The sequence below is a fragment of the Mercenaria mercenaria genome, chromosome 15, assembly GCF_021730395.1.
Source record: "Mercenaria mercenaria strain notata chromosome 15, MADL_Memer_1, whole genome shotgun sequence".
NCBI lineage: Eukaryota > Metazoa > Mollusca > Bivalvia > Venerida > Veneridae > Mercenaria > Mercenaria mercenaria.
The window spans coordinates 53979193-53999091 of record NC_069375.1 but is presented as its reverse complement, the minus strand read 5'-3'; the positions used below and the strand labels follow the sequence as shown (position 1 = coordinate 53999091).

The 19899-nt window shown below is 35.3% G+C and overlaps 1 protein-coding gene across 1 annotated transcript in view; it reads right to left on the bottom strand.

Annotated features, from left to right (window-relative positions):
* Positions 1 to 3883: 3883 nt before the first annotated feature.
* Positions 3884 to 19899, bottom strand: part of LOC123564600 (whirlin-like) — a 49684-nt gene continuing 33668 nt past the window's right edge. The window contains exons 16-17 of the mRNA XM_053525295.1: positions 6868 to 7017; positions 3884 to 6095 (exon numbers count right to left, since the gene is read on the bottom strand). Coding sequence (XP_053381270.1) covers positions 5898 to 6095; positions 6868 to 7017 — 348 coding nt within the window. The 3' untranslated portion in view covers positions 3884 to 5897. The remainder of the gene's footprint in view (positions 6096 to 6867; positions 7018 to 19899) is intronic.

Genomic DNA, 19899 nt, shown 5'->3' with positions numbered 1-19899 from the left:
AGCGAAAGTTCATTGTGCGTTTTTATTGAGTAACTAAAATCATAGACCATTACGGAAAATAAGAAAGAGAAAATATTAACGGACAAGTCATCATTATTTGCTGACATTTTAACGACTCTGTTATATCCATTGTGTTCCAATCATATCGTATTAGCCCATTCTTTCAATCTGTCGCGTTATTTTCACAGTTTTCCAAATGCATGATAAATTTCTTTTGCTCAGTTAATAAATCGGTAATTGGTTGCACCTGTACTTGTCCCGTTAATGATCAAATATAGCTAAATATAAAGGAATTAAATAAATCATTAAAAAAAGAATATAAAAGTTTTAGATGAAAATAAAAAAAAAAACAGGGAAAAAAACATCAACCATCAGTATACTAAATACATGTAATAGATCTATGTAATACGCTAATGGCCAGAAAATGTTTTTTTTTTAAAACATGTCTGATTTAAATTGATCAAGGAAGCATTAAGATCATGATAAAGTTCATTTTTAAAAACACCACTTAAATCTTCATACTTTATAGTTTGTGCACATATGTGGATAAATCGTGTACTTAAATTATAAAAATACGAAATTTCTATTTAAAAAATGGTTATTTATGAAAAATGGCTATTTTCCTCGTGTTTTCTATTGTGGGAATAGGGAGTGATAGTATCAATTTTATAACGAGCAGGGAAGCATTAAGATGCTATTAAATCACAAAACTTTTTACATCATTATAATAATGAAAGATTAAAGTTTGTGCTCATATGTGGGTAAATTTTGTGGCTTAAAAAATGAAAAAGTTATTACAATTTAAACAAGGGTGCAGAATGTCACAATATACGCCCGTCACAGCAAATTTGTTTACACTAGCACCTGTATTTGCAAATGGAATTTTAATTTTCTAGTTGTTTACAATGTTGTTTTTTTTTTAGAAATTATTGTAATTCTTTTATTTTTCTAAGTCCACAAAAAAAATCCTTACCAGGTAGAGATACCTTAAAATACACCCAAAATTTGAAAGTAACATCAATGTTGTACCACAGAAAAGTGGTCTTGGTTTTTCCCTACGGTCAATTATAAAAAAGTTACAATGTAAGTTATTTATAGTAACAACTAAGGGAAGTTAATCTTTAAAGAGAAAAAAAAAAAAAAAAAAAAAATCGAAAAAAAAAAAATTACAAGTCCACACAAAAATCCTTACCAGGTAGAGATAGCTCAAAATACACCTCAGAATTGGATGTAACATGCATGTTGTACTACAGAAAAGTGGTCTCGATTTTTCCCTACGACTTGTAATGAAAAAGTTACAATATAAGCTATTTATAGTAACAGCAAAGGGAAGTAATTCAAAAGAAGGGAATAGTGCATGACACTCCGTCTCATGATGGTGTACAATTGTGCCAAGTTACATCAAAATCCCTCCATGCATGAAGAAGAAATGCTCCGGACAAAGTCATTCTTGTATCTGACCTTTGACCTTTAAGTGTGACCTTGACCTTAGACCGAGGGACCTGGTTCTTGCGCATGACACTCCGTCTCATCCTTGTGAACATTTGTGCCAAGTTGTATCAAAATCCCTCAATGCATGAAGAAGAAATGCTCCGGACAAAGTTTTCATTCTTGTATCCTTTGACCTCTAAGTGTGACCTTGACCTTACCCCTAGGGACCTGGTTCTTGCGCATGACACTCCGTCTCATGATGGTGAACAATTTTGCCAAGCTACATCAAAGTCCTTTCATGCATGAAGAAGATATGCTCCGGACAAAGTTTTCATTCTTGTATCCTTTGACCTCTAAGTGTGACCTTGACCTTAGACCTAGGAACCTGGTTCTTGCGCATGACACTCCCTCTCATTATGGTGAACAACTGTGCCAAGCTACATCAAAATCATTCCATGCATGAAGAAGATATGCTCCGGACAAAGTCATTCTTGAATTTTTCATTCTTGTATCCTTTGACCTCTAAGTGTGACCTTGACCTTAGACCTAGGGACCTGGTTTTTGCGCATGACACTCCGTCTCATGATGATGAACAATTGTGCCAACTTTCATCAAAATCCCTCCATACATGAAGAAGATATGCTCCGGACAAAGTCATTCTTGAATTTGACCTTTGACCTCTAAGTGTGACCTTGACCTTAGACCTAGGGACCTGGTTCTTGCGCATGACACTCCGTCTCATGATGGTGAACAACTGTGCCAAGTTTCATCAAAATCCCTCCATGCATGTAGAAGATATGCTCCGGACAAGGTCTCTGGACGCCGCCCGCCCGCCCGCCCGCCCGCCCAACCGCCCGCCAGGGGCGTTCCCATAATACGTCCCGTTTTTCAAACGGGCGTATAAAAATCATTTCCTATATATCTCTATAGTAGCAAAATCAATTGGATCGAACAATCGATAACGCCGATAGCGTATTTTCAAGGGAGACAATTTCATCGATAAGCCAGCAATTTTACTATGAAAGCTGGCAATGTTTTCAACTCAAGGACAAGAAGTCAGTGATTGAACAGATGAAGCTGAATATTTACAGTCCAAATGTATTCCTTCATTGAAGGTATATTACACATGTTGCATTAAAATTACCATGATTTTTTTTACCTCAATGGCAAAACATCATACAGCTCGGTAAAATTGCATAATTGTGTTTTGTCACTGGCATTTTACCAAACTGTGTCCATAAAAGTGTATCTTGTGATGTTAGAATCACCTGTTGGTAGTTAACTTCATATGAGCCACGCCATGAGAAAACCAACATAGTGCATTTGTAACCATTAATTAATAATTGCAATGAGCTTTGAAAGCGAATAGCATGGATCCTGACCAGACTGCGTGGATGCGCAGGCTGGTCTGCATCAATGTTGTTCGCAAATGCACTATGTTGGTTTTCTCATGGTGCGGCTTATATGTTACTTGCTGAAAATACTAAGTAACTTTTATATTACCTTTGGATGGTAGAAGGGTAGGGGTGGGTCATCAGGTGGTAGGATAACTCTCGCCTGACTGAGTGAAATCCTAAACAAAATCCCAGATGTACAACTTCACATGCTGAGTAACAATCCTATGAGGTTTGATAACTGTAGGTGAAATACCTTTTGCAAAATGCACAACACAATAAATCTAAGAGTACCCACACAAATTAAATACTTGATAATTCTGTTTTCTTCATTATAGTTAACTTTTGACAAAAAATTTGATATATGAGAAATACATAAAGTTAGGCTACCAAAGATTAAGCTAAACCAGACCTCCATGTTGACGTGCACCTATGAAAATATCACATCAGGCCATCATTTTTGTTAACAGATGTATTTTGCCCATACTTTGTTTAAATACACATGCAAAAGTGAGCAATGCTCTATGTTATGATTTCTTTTATTTCTCCAATTAGCTGTATATTATGGTATGCAAGAAAAAAATCTTTCACTGAAAGCAAATGCAAAAGGAATTATCCACCTTTCATGTAAATTTTAAACAAAATAAATTAGCCTCCATTGCATCAGGTTTAATGTCACATCAGCACAAATACAGGTTATAAGGTGCCTTTCCAGCTTTTGATAGTGGAGGAAGATCCTAGGTGCCCCTCTGTGTATTCAATGCCATGAGCGAGGCTCAAACCCAGATCTTTGAAGGGAAAGTGATTCAAAGTCAGCGACATGAACCATTCCGCCATGGAGGCTCTTACAGTTAACCTTTCTGTGTTAATATCCTACTTTATAAAGTTTAGACAGACAGTTGGCAGGTGATAAGTGATCACAATAATGGGCCAAACATGTTCTTCATGTTATAACTTCTGCAGAATCCCAAGAAATTGGTTGGTGCCTAAGACCAGTAGACAGAGGATACCCATGTATCCTGAGGGATGGGTGTAGTGAGGGTACATGTATATCCAGAGGGATACTGAAGATGTTATAACACAAAATGAACATGCTCTAAAAAATGTGTAAAAACTAACAATATATAATTATATATTGTTCCTCAACGACAGAGAAGCAGTTTTATGCTAGAATAGCTCTGAATGGCACTAAGCTTACCAGTAATTTGTTAGATGCATGTGCTATATAAATAGACAATGTGGCTTAAAAATAAAAACAAAGACAGCTTAAAACTCTAGCAATAATTTTTGACAACATGAATAATCTGAACAAAATTCTAATTAGTTCACAACAATCTGTGAAAATGCATACATTCAAAGACCTGTGGGTTAGAAAAATGATTCTTAAAATAGATTTTGGTCTTACTGACCCAGTTTGCAATGTAGTGTTCTTTTGTAAAACCAATATGCCCTCTCCGAAGATGGCTTGTCGAAGGTAACAGGGTGTGTATCATTCAGTCCCAGATAACCTTGACCTTTGACCAGCTGACCCCTGAAACAATGAGGGTTTTCTGCTGAACACAGAAACACATTTTTCATGGTCATATGCTCAGATTTTTTTTCAATATATTAAAGCATTTTTAGACTCGAGTTAACTTGATCTCCTGGCCCCAAAAACAATAGCAGTAATCTACTGACAACAAGCAGTCATCCAATGACAGTCCTTGGTCAAACTGTTTTCAGTGTTATCATTACTGCGACAGTCACATTTGACCTAATCACCCCCACTGCCCCCCCGCCAAAAATCTCTGTGGCATAAGCGCCAAAACTAGCTGCAAATCTCTGTGGCATTAATCATACTGACCCTAACAAAACATTAGGGGTCTTGTTCTGACTGCAGGTGATCATACCATAAAATCTGACAGCCCTACACTTAAGCATCTTCAGTTACTAATCTGAGACCATTTCTAGTCTCAGCGTCAGTGTGGCCATGACCTTTTGACCTACTCAAAGCACTAGGATCATCTATTGTCCACAGGAAATTACTGGCAACAATCATGGTCAGTCACAAGGTCATTTGACTTTTTTAACCTAATGATTCCTTAACAGTAAGAGTCATCTATCAAGCACAAGCAGTCACTGTGTGATGTTTGACCTAATTAGGCCTAAAGATTCTCCTGTTGGAAAGAATGTTCAGTCTCAAAAGGTCATTCTGACCTTGAACGATGGATCTCTAATTGGCTTTATCTACTGTCCTCAAATAACCACCCTATGAAGTTTGACTTATGTAGACAAAAGTCTTCTCTTAGAAACTACAATCTACTTATAAACTGACAGACATGCCAACATGAATAAAACAATGTACCACCTTTTGTTCAAGAAAGGTGAGCATAAAATTAATATGAAGTTCTTAACATTACTAAAACTGATACAAAAACCAAGACCAGAATTCAACTATTTCACTCTCTAATTTTGGTTCAACAGGAAAACACTGAATGAATTGCTGCATGTCAGACCAGTAGGAAGTGTCAGTTTTTTCCACATACTATACTTCCTTTCTTTCATTTTGATTTTCTTTAACTTAAGAAAGATAATAACAATACACCTGTCCCCAATACAAATGTCCTGAATTCACGTCTCCCATGTACAACCGTCCTCAATACACATGTTCCCAATACACCAGCTGTCCTCATTACATCTGTCCTCATTACATTATTTTGTCCTCACTAGAACCAGTCCCCAATATAACTGTCCTCAACAGATCTGTTCACACCTGTACTCGTACATATGTAAGGTAGTTACACAAACATCAACATTTTTTTTTGCAGTTACCGGTAACGGGTAGTAAATTACCATAGAGAAAACAAATAATTTCTATTCTTGGAAATATTTGAGTAGAGCTTTATGTGAGAAAGAAGTCCTATTTCAGACAATACAGTACTTAAGTCATAAGTTTCCAACACGTGTAACTAGTAAACTAGCCAAAAATACTGGTTGTGGATGTGTAAGCATCAGTTGCAATATGTAACCGGATTTCACATATATGACTGCAGCTTGTCTCTAGATATAATTCTTCCTACTTGACTGTAATTGTTAATTACTATCAAGTTTAATTTTTACATCAGAATCTGTAACAAGTAATTCCATGTAATCATGACTATTGTTCTTAAAAGCTTCAGCAACAGTTTTAGCTGCAGTTATGTGATCAAGGCCTATCAGACTTGTTCCATTCACTTCCAGGATCATGTGACCAACTTTCAGACCTCCAGACTCGTATGCTGAACCACCAGGCTACAACACAGAAAAAGCAATGATTTAAAGAGTAAATCTAGAAATGTCTCTTACAGACTAAGGTATCTGAAATAAATAACTGTATCCCTATGAACTATAAAGTGTTTGCAACAAATACTAATAGGAATCTGCTATTGTATCAGTAGTGCTAGGTAGAAAGAGTTACAGATGATTTACGAAAAAAGTCAATACAATATTTACTAATACACAAGGGTCATAACGGCTCTTTTATAAATTTGGTATAATGAATACTATGATATATATTGCTCTCCTAAATACCACTGCTGCAAATGACAAATTTAAGGTCAAAGATACCCAACTTAAGTACACAACACTCAAACATCTAGATATGAATCTTCACACTGACTTGTCATCTTCAGACATCCAGAACCAATCAAATCCATTGCATTCCACTCCCCCAGCCCCCAACCTCCCACACCCTGGTAATTGGCTTACATTTGCTCATTTTAGTATCCAATCAATGCCTTTATTAGAAGAATGTGTTTAACAGTATTTCTATTTTTAGCCCTAGCGACTCCTGAAAAGACCCTATATAGGTCAAGGGGAACCACTTGAATAAACTTGCCACCATGCTACAGACCATGTTTGGTGTAATTGTTTATGTAAAATTGTTGACAATAGATGCCTGACCATTCACATATCAGTGGAATGAGCTTACAAAAATTAATGACCTGCCTTTAGCATTGAACTTATCAATTTATCAATTAGTCTTTCACACAATGCCATATCAGATATATAGTGAAATTTATACCTGTAAACTGATGACTCTAGGTACTGGCTGCCTAGTATTTGCTCCACCTTCTATAGCCATCCCTAATGTAGGCTTGGTTTTGTACACAGGAATGATGTATAATGGAACTTCACCATACTTCTTCTTGCCATCCTTAATCTGTCTTGATTCCTGTCCACAAAATAAAAACATGAAATCTTTCCGACAGTTTCAAGCAGTGTAAATAATGTATAGTGCCATCAACCATATAAGTAAGATGATTCCTGGCCTTAAGATTTTACCTCACTCTCATTAAGTTCACAAATAAATAAAATACATTTGGGAATTTTCATAATTTTATACATAATTGTATAAAACAAGCAAATTCAATAAACTGTTATCCATCGCAAAATTTGTTTGTGTTGAGGAATGGCAAAGAAATATATCCGGCAAAAAGTTTAGGATGTTGCTAAGAAGCATATAATTTCATTACATTTGAACTTAAAGAATAGAAGTCCTTCAGACAGCACAATCAAGTAAGAAAACTGGAACAGAAGTGGTGGTGGTGGGGGGGGGGGGGTTACAACTTCTGTTGATAAATATTCATGGAAGGTTTGAAAAAAAAAATGTTGGGGGGGGGGGGGGGGGGGGGGGGTTCACGACTGGGTGGTGGGGGTGACTGTGGGGAGGAGCGAGGTGGAGGGAGGATACAACTTTGCATGTTGATATATTTTCATGGAATATTTCGTTAAAAAAACAACTTCACATGTTGATAACAAATGTGCATGGAAAAAAATGAAAGAAATTTAATGAAATTCTACAATCTGTGGATTTTTAAACAATTAAAGGGCAATAACCCTGTAGTTACTAAAGAGATCCTGATGTGCACTACCACATTATGGTGATCTAAATTCAGTTAAGTTTCATAGTTCTAGGTCAAATATGTCACAAGTTATGAAGCAGAAACTGCCACATTTGTAGTACCCTATATAGTCAACACTAGAAACTTCTAAGGGCCATAACTCTGGTGGTACTTGGGCAATCTGACTGGAACTTGACAGGCCGCATTTCCCTATAGTGGTGAACATGTATATGAAGTTTTATCAGTATTTAAATATTCTAAATGTAACTTCCTAGATATGGCTCTGGGTGGATGGATGATGCCAAAACTATATCCCTCCACCTTTGGCGGGGGATAAAAATGTTTTACAAACGTACATATTAAAATGTTTTACAAACATACATGTAAAGTGATATTGTTAATTCTTTGACACTTTGTATTCAATTCTCAACATGTGCAGTGCAATAACAATGCTTTGTAGACAATTTACTGATAAAACTAGGACTTGGACGATTACTCGGTTAATCCGATTTGATTAATTACTAGGTGAAACCGGTTTCAATTTTGCAAAACCACTAATCGCTCTCAAACAATAAACATCACAATTAACCGGTTTGATTCGATTTCATACATTAAATGATACACCGGTTTCAATTATTTTGAAATCGTCCCAGCCCTAGATAAAACTAAGCAATTAATTGATATTTTTACATGTACATAATTTAATTTGGTCTCTGTGGATAAAAAAGACTTTTAAGAAACTAGCTGCTTCATCATGTTAAAATCATCAGCTGCAGACTAGCAGATTTTCTGAAATGTTTTACTTAAGAAATAATTTATAGCAAAAGAGTGTTTTAACACTATTTATGCACGATGGGCGGTTATACGTTGGGCGTAATAATTTCATGAAGGCGTAGCCCGAGTGAAATTATTTGTACGACGTATTACCACCGGAGTGTATAAATAGTGTTAAAACACGGTTTTGCTATAAATTATTTTGATTCTAACATGCCGTTAATTTAAAACATTAGATAAAATATAGAAGCGCTCTTTCTTAGCCGCACAAAAACATTGACGTCACCGCACGTTAACGTGATGTCATTCTAGGGTAAGAGTGTTTTAACAGAGACAAGCATATTAGAACATATTTTACACAAGGGAGATAGATAGAAGGTGACTCAATCTAAAAACTAATTACAGTACTACTTTTGTCCTTTCTCTGTATTTGATGAAAATTTGATGAGACTAATTTTGCAGATAAAATCCATTAACAAAGTCAGGTACAAAATATTTCCTAAAACAATAATTTTGTCAATATTATTTTAGCAATTTAGCAAATTTTACAACTAAAATCCCATTTCCATGTACTTTGTACCAAAATAGGCAGAAAAAGGCCTGTATATATTGTGCAATTGCAATATTGGATTGTTAACAGTCTTAACAGTCTTAGGTATATCTATGATAACTAATTGTCTTCTTACTGATACAACAACATGATACAACGACATGAGCACTTCTTATATATGGATCTAACTTGTAAAAATGTTGTAGTACCAGTATAAAACATATCAAATCAATCTGCCTGGAGAAATCATCATTACATGTATAGCCTTATTATAACCCCGGTGTCTGTCTGTCAGTCTGTCCGTTAGCGATTTCGTGTCCGCTCTGTAACTCTGAACCCTGTGAAGGATTTCAAAGAAACTTGACACAAAATTTAATGTTCACCACACTGAGATGACATGCAGAAGTAAGCCTCTGTGGCGTACATGCTGCGTATTTGCTGTGTATATGCCGCGAACACAGTAGTAGGCCAGAGGAGTACATTTTACATACACCGCATGCCGCGTACATGCCGCATACTATTTCGACGAGTACACAGCATGTATGCAGGAGGTCACTAGTACACTTCAAGTACGCAGCACAGACTCTGAAAATTTAAGGAGTACACTGCATGTACGCAGGAGGGACTTGTACAAGAAAATAGTACACTGCATGTACACCGCAGATACTTTGAAATTTGTGCAGTACACTTCATATACCCGGGAAAGACTTGTTCAATTTCTTTTGGCATTTATACTTAGTTTTTTTTTTTTTCATAAGTTAAAGTCTGAAGTAAACTTGTTCATTTTCTTTTGGTGTTTATACTTTGAATTTTTTTAGGTAAAAGTCTGAAGTACACATCATGCAGGAAGGATTTGTACATTTTTTTTTTTTTTGGAAGCAAGAACTTGATTTCCGAGTAACTTTTATCTTAATAGCATAGAATAGTTCAGATTACCGGTATTCTGAACAATGAAAATTTACCAAACTATTCGCAATGTTCATTTGTGAAGCTTACATCTTAGTGATTTTTGAGCTGCACCTTGCATGCAGTGTAAAAATATATTCTTTTCATTTTGAATTAATCCTGGAGCTTTCTAACTGGGATAATTGAAAAGCCTTATTTGAACTTCGTTGCATTACATTTTGTAATACATGAAATAATATATAACATTTTCTTTTACAGCTATTTATATTCTTGTTGACCTCATATATATTTGTTAATGGTCGGTTAAAAAGCTCATCAGAGCTTATGTTTCATATGTTTGTGTCTTGCCGACTTGAAATAAAACTTATTGTATTGTATTGTATTGTATAATTACCAAGATAATGCCTCAACAGCGCCCGAATGAGAAGAATTAATAGCTCTCACTGTTATTTGAATACTCTTAAGCAAAACACCATTCTATCATGTTTTATAAGGGCTTTAATGCTCGTTATGTTAACTCATTAAGGCCTCACCAAATTAAAAAGTTGTTCATCTGATTTGCCGCTCGTATATTTTCAGAACGTTTTTGGCTAATAGCGCTCGCCCCATTGGAAAAAATCAATCCAAAATTTTTTGGTGCGCTACTTTTTACGGACGTAAAAGTGTATAAATGCTTATATAATTCCAGTCCTAGATTGTTCTCAGATGGATTTTAATCAAAATAAATACATACTACGCACACATGGTCTATAATAAATTATAACACTTATATTTAGTTGCATTAAAGTTGTTTCCCCTTGATGCAGTTACGCCATTTTCTTCAAATGTTTACCAAATTACATGCTACAAAAATTGATTTATTTCATTGAAAAGTGGATGAAGAAAAGCATACTAATTTATTTGATAACATCAATCTACATTATTTTGGTAAGGGTAAATACTTATTGATGCATGTCACTTATCTTTTTTCTGTTTTTTTCTGTCCAAATGATCAGCATTTGCATACGAAAGTTGGTGGGGTAAGGAATTTACATTATCACAGCAGTTTCGCCACAAGAGTACACAGCATGTATGCAGCAGGAGTACACAGCATGTACGCCGCAGGATTCGGGCCAGGAGTACACAGCATGTACGCCGCAGGGGTAGTACACCGCAGGCTCATTTGCATGTGAAAAAGTGTATGTGCCGCGTACATGCTGCGTACTATTTCCCGTATACTAATTTCCTCCAGCGTACATCCTGTGTACTATGTAGTCCACAGCATGTACCCAGCAAGTAGTACGCGGCAGAGCTCATTTGCATGTCAAAAGTGTACTACAAACGTACTATCGGTGTTTGTGCGGTGTATATCCTGCGTACTATTTAAAGCCCTTGATTTCAGTACACATTATGTACGCATCATATACGCAGTATGTACACAGCAAGAGTACGCAGCAGGCCTTTTTCTTCTGTAAGGGAAGGGACGTATTATGTCAGGGTGGCCACCAAAAATCTGAAGTAAATTTCCCTGATAATTCCCTAAATTTTCCCTGACAGGATAGTCAGTTTCCCTGATACTTTGTTTGGCGTAGCAACAATAGTGAATATAAATGTAGTAATATTATGGCCTCCATCCTCCCCTTCTAGACATACCTTCTCTACCAATAAACTTGTTTATTTTACATCTATTTTATATACATATGAAATTATATTTACTTTTTATACCTTGAAAATATATTCACTATTTACTTTATTTTCAGAATCCTGCTTCAATAATCAATTATATAGGTAATTTAAGATCTCATTGAGCAACTTCAGTAAGAGTAGTAAGCATGGTAAGTAACAACTCAAAACAGCTCAAAAAAGAAAACTTCAATACTTCAGCAGCAATTACTTACATTTCACAAACATGTACATACCATTATTTATTTTGTAACTTGTGGTGATACTAATTCCAGAGTCTTTTATTGCCTATAACATTGATTATTCAAACTAGAGCTATCAATAAAGGTGATGAATGTACTCCCCGCATGCACTGACACAGAACATTGCAATTTGATGCACACAAGATTGCATAATTATGTGGACTTGATGTATATAGACTGTATGTATACAGTATTGTAACAAAAAACAAAGTCCCATAACTATGCAGAATATTTATCTAAAAGAACGTAACATGCACCATGCACAACTAGGGTTGGAACTGATCACTTGTGTGAAGTTTCATTAAGTTGTGTGCAAGGGTTTGGAAGATTAGGCGCACACAAGATTGCATATGCAGACTGTATGTACATAGTATGTTAACAAGAAACAAAATCCCATAACTCTGCAATTTTTGTTGTTGAAAGAACCTAACATGCCCAATGCACAACTTCTGTTGTTACTGATCTCTTGTGTGAAGTTTCATTAAATTGTGTCAATGGGATGAGGAGAGATGGTGCGCACAAAATTGTGTCTATGTATATAGTATAGTAACAAAAAAACAAAGTACCATAACTCTGCAAAAAAAAATTCTGAAAGAACCAAACATGCCCCATGCACAACTACTGTTGTTGCGGATCACTTGTGTGAAGTTTCATTAAATTGTGCCAAGGGGATCAGGAGAGATGGTGCACACAAGATTGTGTCTATGTATATAGTATAGTAACAAAAAACAAAGTCCCGTAACTCTGCAGTTTTTTTTTCTGAAAGAATCTAACATGCACCATGCACAACTATTACTGTTACTGATCCCTTGTGTGAAGTTTCATTAAACTGTGTCAAGGGGATAAAGAAAAAAATGGTGCGAACAAGATTGTGTCTATGTATATACATTGTAGTATAGTAAAAAAAAACAAAGTCCCATAACTCTGCAAAAAAAATTCTGAAAGAACCAAACATGCCCAATGCACCGCTACTATTGTTAATGATCACTTGTGTGAAGTTTCATTAAATTGTGTCAAGGGGATCAGGAGAGATGGTGTGCACAAGATTGTGTCTATGTATATAGTATAGTAACAAAAAACAAAGTCCCATAACTCTGTAATTTTTTTTTCTGAAAGAACCTAACATGCCCCATGCACAACTACTGTTGTTACTGATCACTTGTGTGAAGTTTCATTAAATTGTGTCAAGGGGATGAGGAGAGATGGTGCGCACAAAATTGTGTCTACGGAGAGACAGACAGACAACCTGAAACCAGTATACCCCCCACCCCTTACAACTTTTTGTCGGGGGGTACAATTAACAATGTGATTACAGCTATAATCAGTTATCATGTTTTAATGTAAATGAACTGAGCCTGATTTATAATGCCACAAAGACACTACAATCTTCATAATCATACTGCATATTAAAGCAGAAGGTTACAAATAAGCCTTAAAGCATTACAAATATATAACTTTCTAAACATTATCAATGTTCTACATCACAAACATTCTAGCCATTCAGTGTTTCTTTGAAAATGAATTAGTCCACTAAATTTGCACACAACTGTCAACACCTCCTTGCATTCATAACAACAATTTCATCTTTCTGGTAAATGAGTTTCGAACTCAAGTCATGACATGGGACACTTGCATAATGACTTTGTGGCCACAATATGGATTAAAAAAGCCTGTACTCTGGTCAGGAACCATCCTGTTCATTTTAACTTTTTATAGACCTATGCCTGTTACAGTTAATGTGCACAAACAAACAACATGGATCCTGATCAGACTACATAGAATGTACAGGCTAGTCTTGATTCCATTACTGGTTTCAAATCCAAAGAGTTTTCTCATGAAGTTACTAATTTTATGGTTTTAAAAATACATTTCATAATTATGCTATTCAAGACTAATGTTAATAACTAGCAAAAGTGTAACAAGCAACTACTACCAATACACAGGTACTTATAATGCATGATTCAAATGTTGGTATACATTTTGTTAATGTCAGCAATATACTGACACTCAATTCATTTTAGTTTTTAGTTGTGTAACAACTTCTGCTTGCTTTCAAAGAACAGTGTATTAGTATTTGAGCTCTGAGGCAATGGTTCCTCAGTTCCATTTTTAGCTTCTCTCCATTTTAGAAACAACAAGAGTTGTCAGTGGACAGTGCGCTCGACTATTCTCAGTGCTTGATAGTATAATATAAGCAATGAGTACATTATAATAAGCATATTCTAAGTCAAAAAGGGGCCATAATTCAGTCAAAATGCTTGATAGAGTTGCCTCCTCTTTATTACAGACTGGGGTCATGATGGTCAACAAGTATGCAAAATATGAAAGCAATATCTCAATGGATTTTGAAAATATTTGGGGTGGTACGCAAACTTTAACATTTATTCTAAGTCGAAAAGGGGCCATAATTCAGTCAAAATGCTTGATAGAGTTGCCTCCTCCTTTTTACAGACTGGGGTCATGATGGTAAACAAGTATGCAAAATATGAAAGCAATATCTCAATGGATTTTGAAAATATTTGGGGTGGTACGTAAACTTTAACATTTGTGTGACTCTCACGCCGACGCCGGGGAGAGTAGGATAGCTCCCCTATTCTTCGAATAGTCGAGCTAAAAACATATCTCTTATAGTTGATGAATAACAGTTTTAGAATCATCAAACACTGAGTGCCTTTACTAGGTATAGTATTCTGTATTATATAAAATAAATGTAACTATTATGTAGAGAAACCACCAGTAGCGAAGACATAATTATACAGTCTTTTTAATTTTTTCTTTCAATTTTTGAAAAATTCCCTGATAATTCCCTGATTTTTTCAAAATTTTCAAATTCCCTGAATTTTCCATGCAGGGAATTTTTTTTAGCATTTTTCCCTGTTTTCCCTGTTTTCCAGAGTCGGTGGCCACCCTGTATGTTATACCCCTGGTGTCCACATGTCCATCTGTTGGTCCGTCCGTTAGCAATTTCGTGTCCGCTCTGTAATTCTGAACTCCTTGAAGGATTTCAAAGAAACTTGACACAAATGTTCAACGACATGCAGAGCGCATGTTTTGGATGTCTCGCTTCAAGGTCAAGGTCACACTTAGGGGTCAAAGGTCACATCAGTTTCTTCGTGTCCACTCTGTAACTCTTGAACTACTTGAAGGATTTCAAAGAAACTTGGCGCAAATGTTCACCACACTGAGATGACGCGCAGATCACATGTTTCGAATGACTTGCTTCAAGGTCAAGATCACACTTAGGGGTCAAAGGTCATATATGACTTTGCTTTGTGTATACTGCGCTGCATTGCAGTGCTACTGTTTTTATTTGGCAGATCCATTTTTTGTTCCCTAACAATAATTTTTTTTGAATTACTTCCCTTTTATGTTATTATAAATAGCTTATTTTGAATATTTTTTATTATTGGCGGTAGGGAAAAACCGAGACCACTTTTCTGTGGTACAACATGGATGGTACCTCCAATTTTTAGGTGTATTTTGACATATCTGTAGCTGGTAAAGACGACTTTTTTGTGGACTTAGATATTTTTTTCTGGACTTAGAATTTTTTTTGGAATTTCTTCCCTTTGTTGTTCCTGTCCTTTGGGCTTCAACAGTCAAGTTCTTTTAATTTTGCTCACATCTTCTGATGTAACCCTTCGGGCATATATTGCCCCGCTTAGCGGAGCTCTTGATCATACATTTTTTATGGATATTGTCTGGATTTTCCCAATGTTTTAAAAATGAAGTAATACCAAGTCTTTTTTACCTGACAGCGTGACTGGGACTTAAATGTATCTTGTTTTTCTATCACATGATCAGATGACATGCATTGTGTAGCATGCCTGTCACTGTTTAAAGCACATCTATCTACTTCAGTCTATGTTTTGGATATTTCAGGTAACATGATTATTGATTTTCAGGAATATATACATATAGCTGCTAGCATGATCAATAAACCTTCAGATTTCTTTATAACCACTGTGATATTTTCCAATATACAGGTTAGTTCCAAAGTATCAAGTATCAAGTATAGCCATTACTTCTGCTTGCTTTTTATATAGATCATTACCTAATAAATAATTTATCTTCAAGTAATTCTTGGATATGTATTAAAAAATCACAGAATTTCAAATATCTTTTAGGGAAATGTATATAACATCGCAAAAGGCAAACTAATTTTGTTTTTACACAATCATTTTATCAGAATTATCCACATTGAAAAGTAACTCATGGTTTCAAATTTTATGCATTGATTGAAATAAAAGTATGTTTTCATTCATTGTTTCAAGTAGATTAGGGTTTCACCACCTCGAGGTAGGCTTTTTCATTCTTAGAGGTAGGAAGTATATGGTTTGTGGAAAATAAATAAGTACCTAGTCACTTAAGCCTACAATAAAGTTTTAGCAGAGCTGTCTCCATTTTTTTTCCCAAATATGCTACCCAGCATCATTTTTTAGGCAAAATATTTTTTTCAGAAAACAAAATTTATTTTCCTAGACTGTACACTTACATGCATTTAACACATTTCTATAACAGGCAGTGCCTACATGAAGTTTGTATTTTTCAGTTCTACTGCCTATGTGATAAAAAATATTTTCTTACATATGTTACTATCCATGCTTATAACTTAATAAGTCACAGTTGTGAAGTACATGGCACCACAGATTTAATGATGAGTAAAATGAAGAATCATACCTCCTCTTGTTTAGCAATAACAGCCAATTCAATGTAAGTGTAGATCTGAGGACGTGGTATCTTAACAGGTTCAATAGTCAAACACATATCCATTCTAGATTTCACTTTCTTGTGATAGTTTAAATTTACTCTTCACTAACATCAACACATATTATTTAATTTTTACTTTAGCACATACAATATATGATGTTTATACTTTCTGTATAGTGTTCTATAAACTGCTGTTAATAGTAAAAGTATTGTCATGGTTACACTATATAGAGGACAAACCATGTAGTGACAATTATTGATTTATCTGCAAGTGCTCTGTCATACTGTACCTTAATTAATTAAAAACAGTTTTGAAATAAAAGAGTGCAGTATAAGAGCTTTAGTACTGTAATAAAAATAGCTGTTTAGAACAGTGTCAAAAGTTGCATTAGGGTCATCACTGAAGTGATGTATATTGCATCAAACATTTTCTATAGGTGCAAAATATATGGAAGGCTGGTGTGCCATGCTTTGCCAAAAGCTAAATGCTAAATGATATTTGTCAAATGCTTAGTGTAAAATATTGACTGCCAAAAGGTATTGTCAAATGATAAATGCAAATTGTTACTGTTGTTAACTAGCTGCTAAATGTGAAACAATAAACATCAAATGCTAAATGCTTATTCAGATAAAGGTCTGCATATATTAAAAATGTATCCTTTAAATTATATTTTGCTTTAAGTATTTCGGACAAATATTGTTGGTCCCATGTTCCCCTGACCAGTAGAGCAAGTTATTGCTTCAAATCATACTGGCAGAACTTTAAATGTTTTAAAATAACTAAATGTTATATTCAATAGTTTAAGAGATACAGATGTTTAGCTGGTAAAGGTAAAGAAATTGACATTAGTATCTATCAATCGGCAATAAGCATTTGCTATTTGGCATTAAACATTTGGCATTTAGCAAGTAGCATTGACATTTAGCATTGAGTATCTGTAATTTGGGATTTGGCAATTAGGAATGCACACTAGTCTTTCATAAAAAGTCAAGCTGTCCATTTCAACAAAATAAGATGAGAAACTTATTATGGTGCTACAGACAAAGTTAGATGAAGATCCATCAAGCAGTTCATGAGAAAAGGTCAGTAAAAGTATTTCTATTTTTAACTTAAGCAGCCCCTAAAGGGGCCTCACTGGTGCCCCCCATTTGAATAAGTTTGAGAGCAGACTTTACAATTATGCTACAGACCAAGTTGAATGGAGATCCATCATGCAGTTCGTGAGAAAAGGTCGTTTAAAGGTTTTTTTCTACTTTTAGCTCTAGTGGCCTATAAAATGGGTCGAGTGCCCTCCCCCTCATTTAATTTCTTTTTTTTTAGAAAACCTTACAATGATACTTAAGGCCAAGTTTTGATGAAAATTCATTTAGCAGTTCATGAGGCCCCTACAAGGGGCAAAGTGCCAAAGTGCCCCCATTTGAAAACAAAGTGTCATGATGACCCTGGATAATATGAGCTACATCCCATGCAGAAATAAATCCTGGAGGCCAGGATATCCCAGGTAAATCCTGAGATATCCTGGGATATCCTACGTGATATTTTAAGAGCTCAGCTTAAGACAGGAAAAGCCAGGACCTGAATAAATGAAGACAGGATAAGGCAAGACAATCCAGGACTTATATAAATTGATTGAGGAACAGGCAGGACAAGCCAGGACTTCTTCAAATAAGATTCAGTAAGCTGTAACAAATGTAAATCATAATTTTCTTTATGCAGGAAATCCCAGGATATCCTGAGAAATCCTGCATCAAGATAGAAACCAATGAAAATGAAGGCTTCTAAAGTTGTTATACATGTGCCAAAAAAATTTGAATGTAAACAGGAAGTGCTTTGTTCATGTTGTTGCTGGCACATGGAATGGAGCAAAATATTTTAACTGGAATCTCTAAAAATGCTTAAGTTTAAGAAGGATATCAGGTAAGAACATTAAACTTTCTAATTTTAAATGTAATTCAAACCTGTAATGTCACAGGACCAGAAAAAAATTATAGACTAAAATACCATCTTTATTCCCCTCAGTGTCTTAATTAAACTTTTACCTGGTCACAGGTATTTTTTGTTCAGGTATATGTGAAGGATAGATAATTATGCTTCTGTAACAAGAGTTTATCTAATACTTGTATATATTTTAGGTGATTGTTATATAAATAAATTTGAACCACTGACTTAATTACATGGGTGCCTAAATATAATGAGGGATAGGCTGAAGCTGGTCTGAGGCAAAGTACATTCAGCAGTTGATGAAATGAATTGGAGTATGAAAAGAGATGTTGAATTATGCCAGTTGGAAAAAAAAAACAAAAAAAAAACAAAACAATACAACCTGTCAAATATGATCATATTTAAGTATAAAAAAATAACATTTAACATTTGACATTTTTTATTACATTAATTTTTGTTTATACAGTTGTCAGTGTTTGTGAGATACCTATTATATGAATTCATCCAAAAAGAAAAGAAAGCTTACAACCTGTATTTGTCTTTAGGATCTCATTTCAGTCTAATAATAATCTTAAAGCTACAAAAACTTAATTCTTTCCAAATGAGACACAAGGACTGATTATTTCTAACAATTATTTAAGGTAAAGTCCTGCACCCAGGATAACCTTGGATGTCCTGGCCCCAGGATTCCTTCTACTTGCCAAGAAATCCCAGGATATCCTGGCCCCAGGACACTCTACCATCCTGGCTTCCTGGGATTTCCTGGTCCTGGTACTCCATCTACATTCCAGGAAATTCCAGGATATCCTGGCCCCAGGACACTTTTTCAATCTTGGCTTCCCAGGATATCCTGGGATTTCCTGGCCCTCAAAATGTTATTTTTTACATCCTGGCATTTCCTGCTTATACAGGATTGTCCAGGAATGTGCAGGAATAAATCCTGTTCCAATTACCGGCGTGAAAAATCTTGAGATATCCCAGGATATCCCAGGAAAATGGCAGGAATTTCTCCTGAGATAACCTGAGATATCCCAGGATAATCCCAGGATTTCCTGGCCTGTTTTTGCACGGGATGTTTCAAATGTCAAACTGATGCTAAAATATTAAGAAAGTAGGTCAGTAGGTCACATTCATGGACACTAAAAGTTTAAGATCGTTGTACAAAACTATACATGTCATCCAAGTTTCAAGGCTGTATCTTAAAACACAAGAAAGTAGGTTAGTAGGTCAAGGTCACAGTCAGGTGACCCCTAATCACTTGGGGTCATCAGGTCATCAGGAAATTATAATTAAACAGTCTACGAAATCTGATCTAATAATTTTTTAAGTATGTTTTCCTATATAACTCATATAACAAGTGACCCCAAGGTGAGGCCTCTTTTCACCCCAGGGGCATAATTTGAACAATTGTTAGAGATCCACTAGG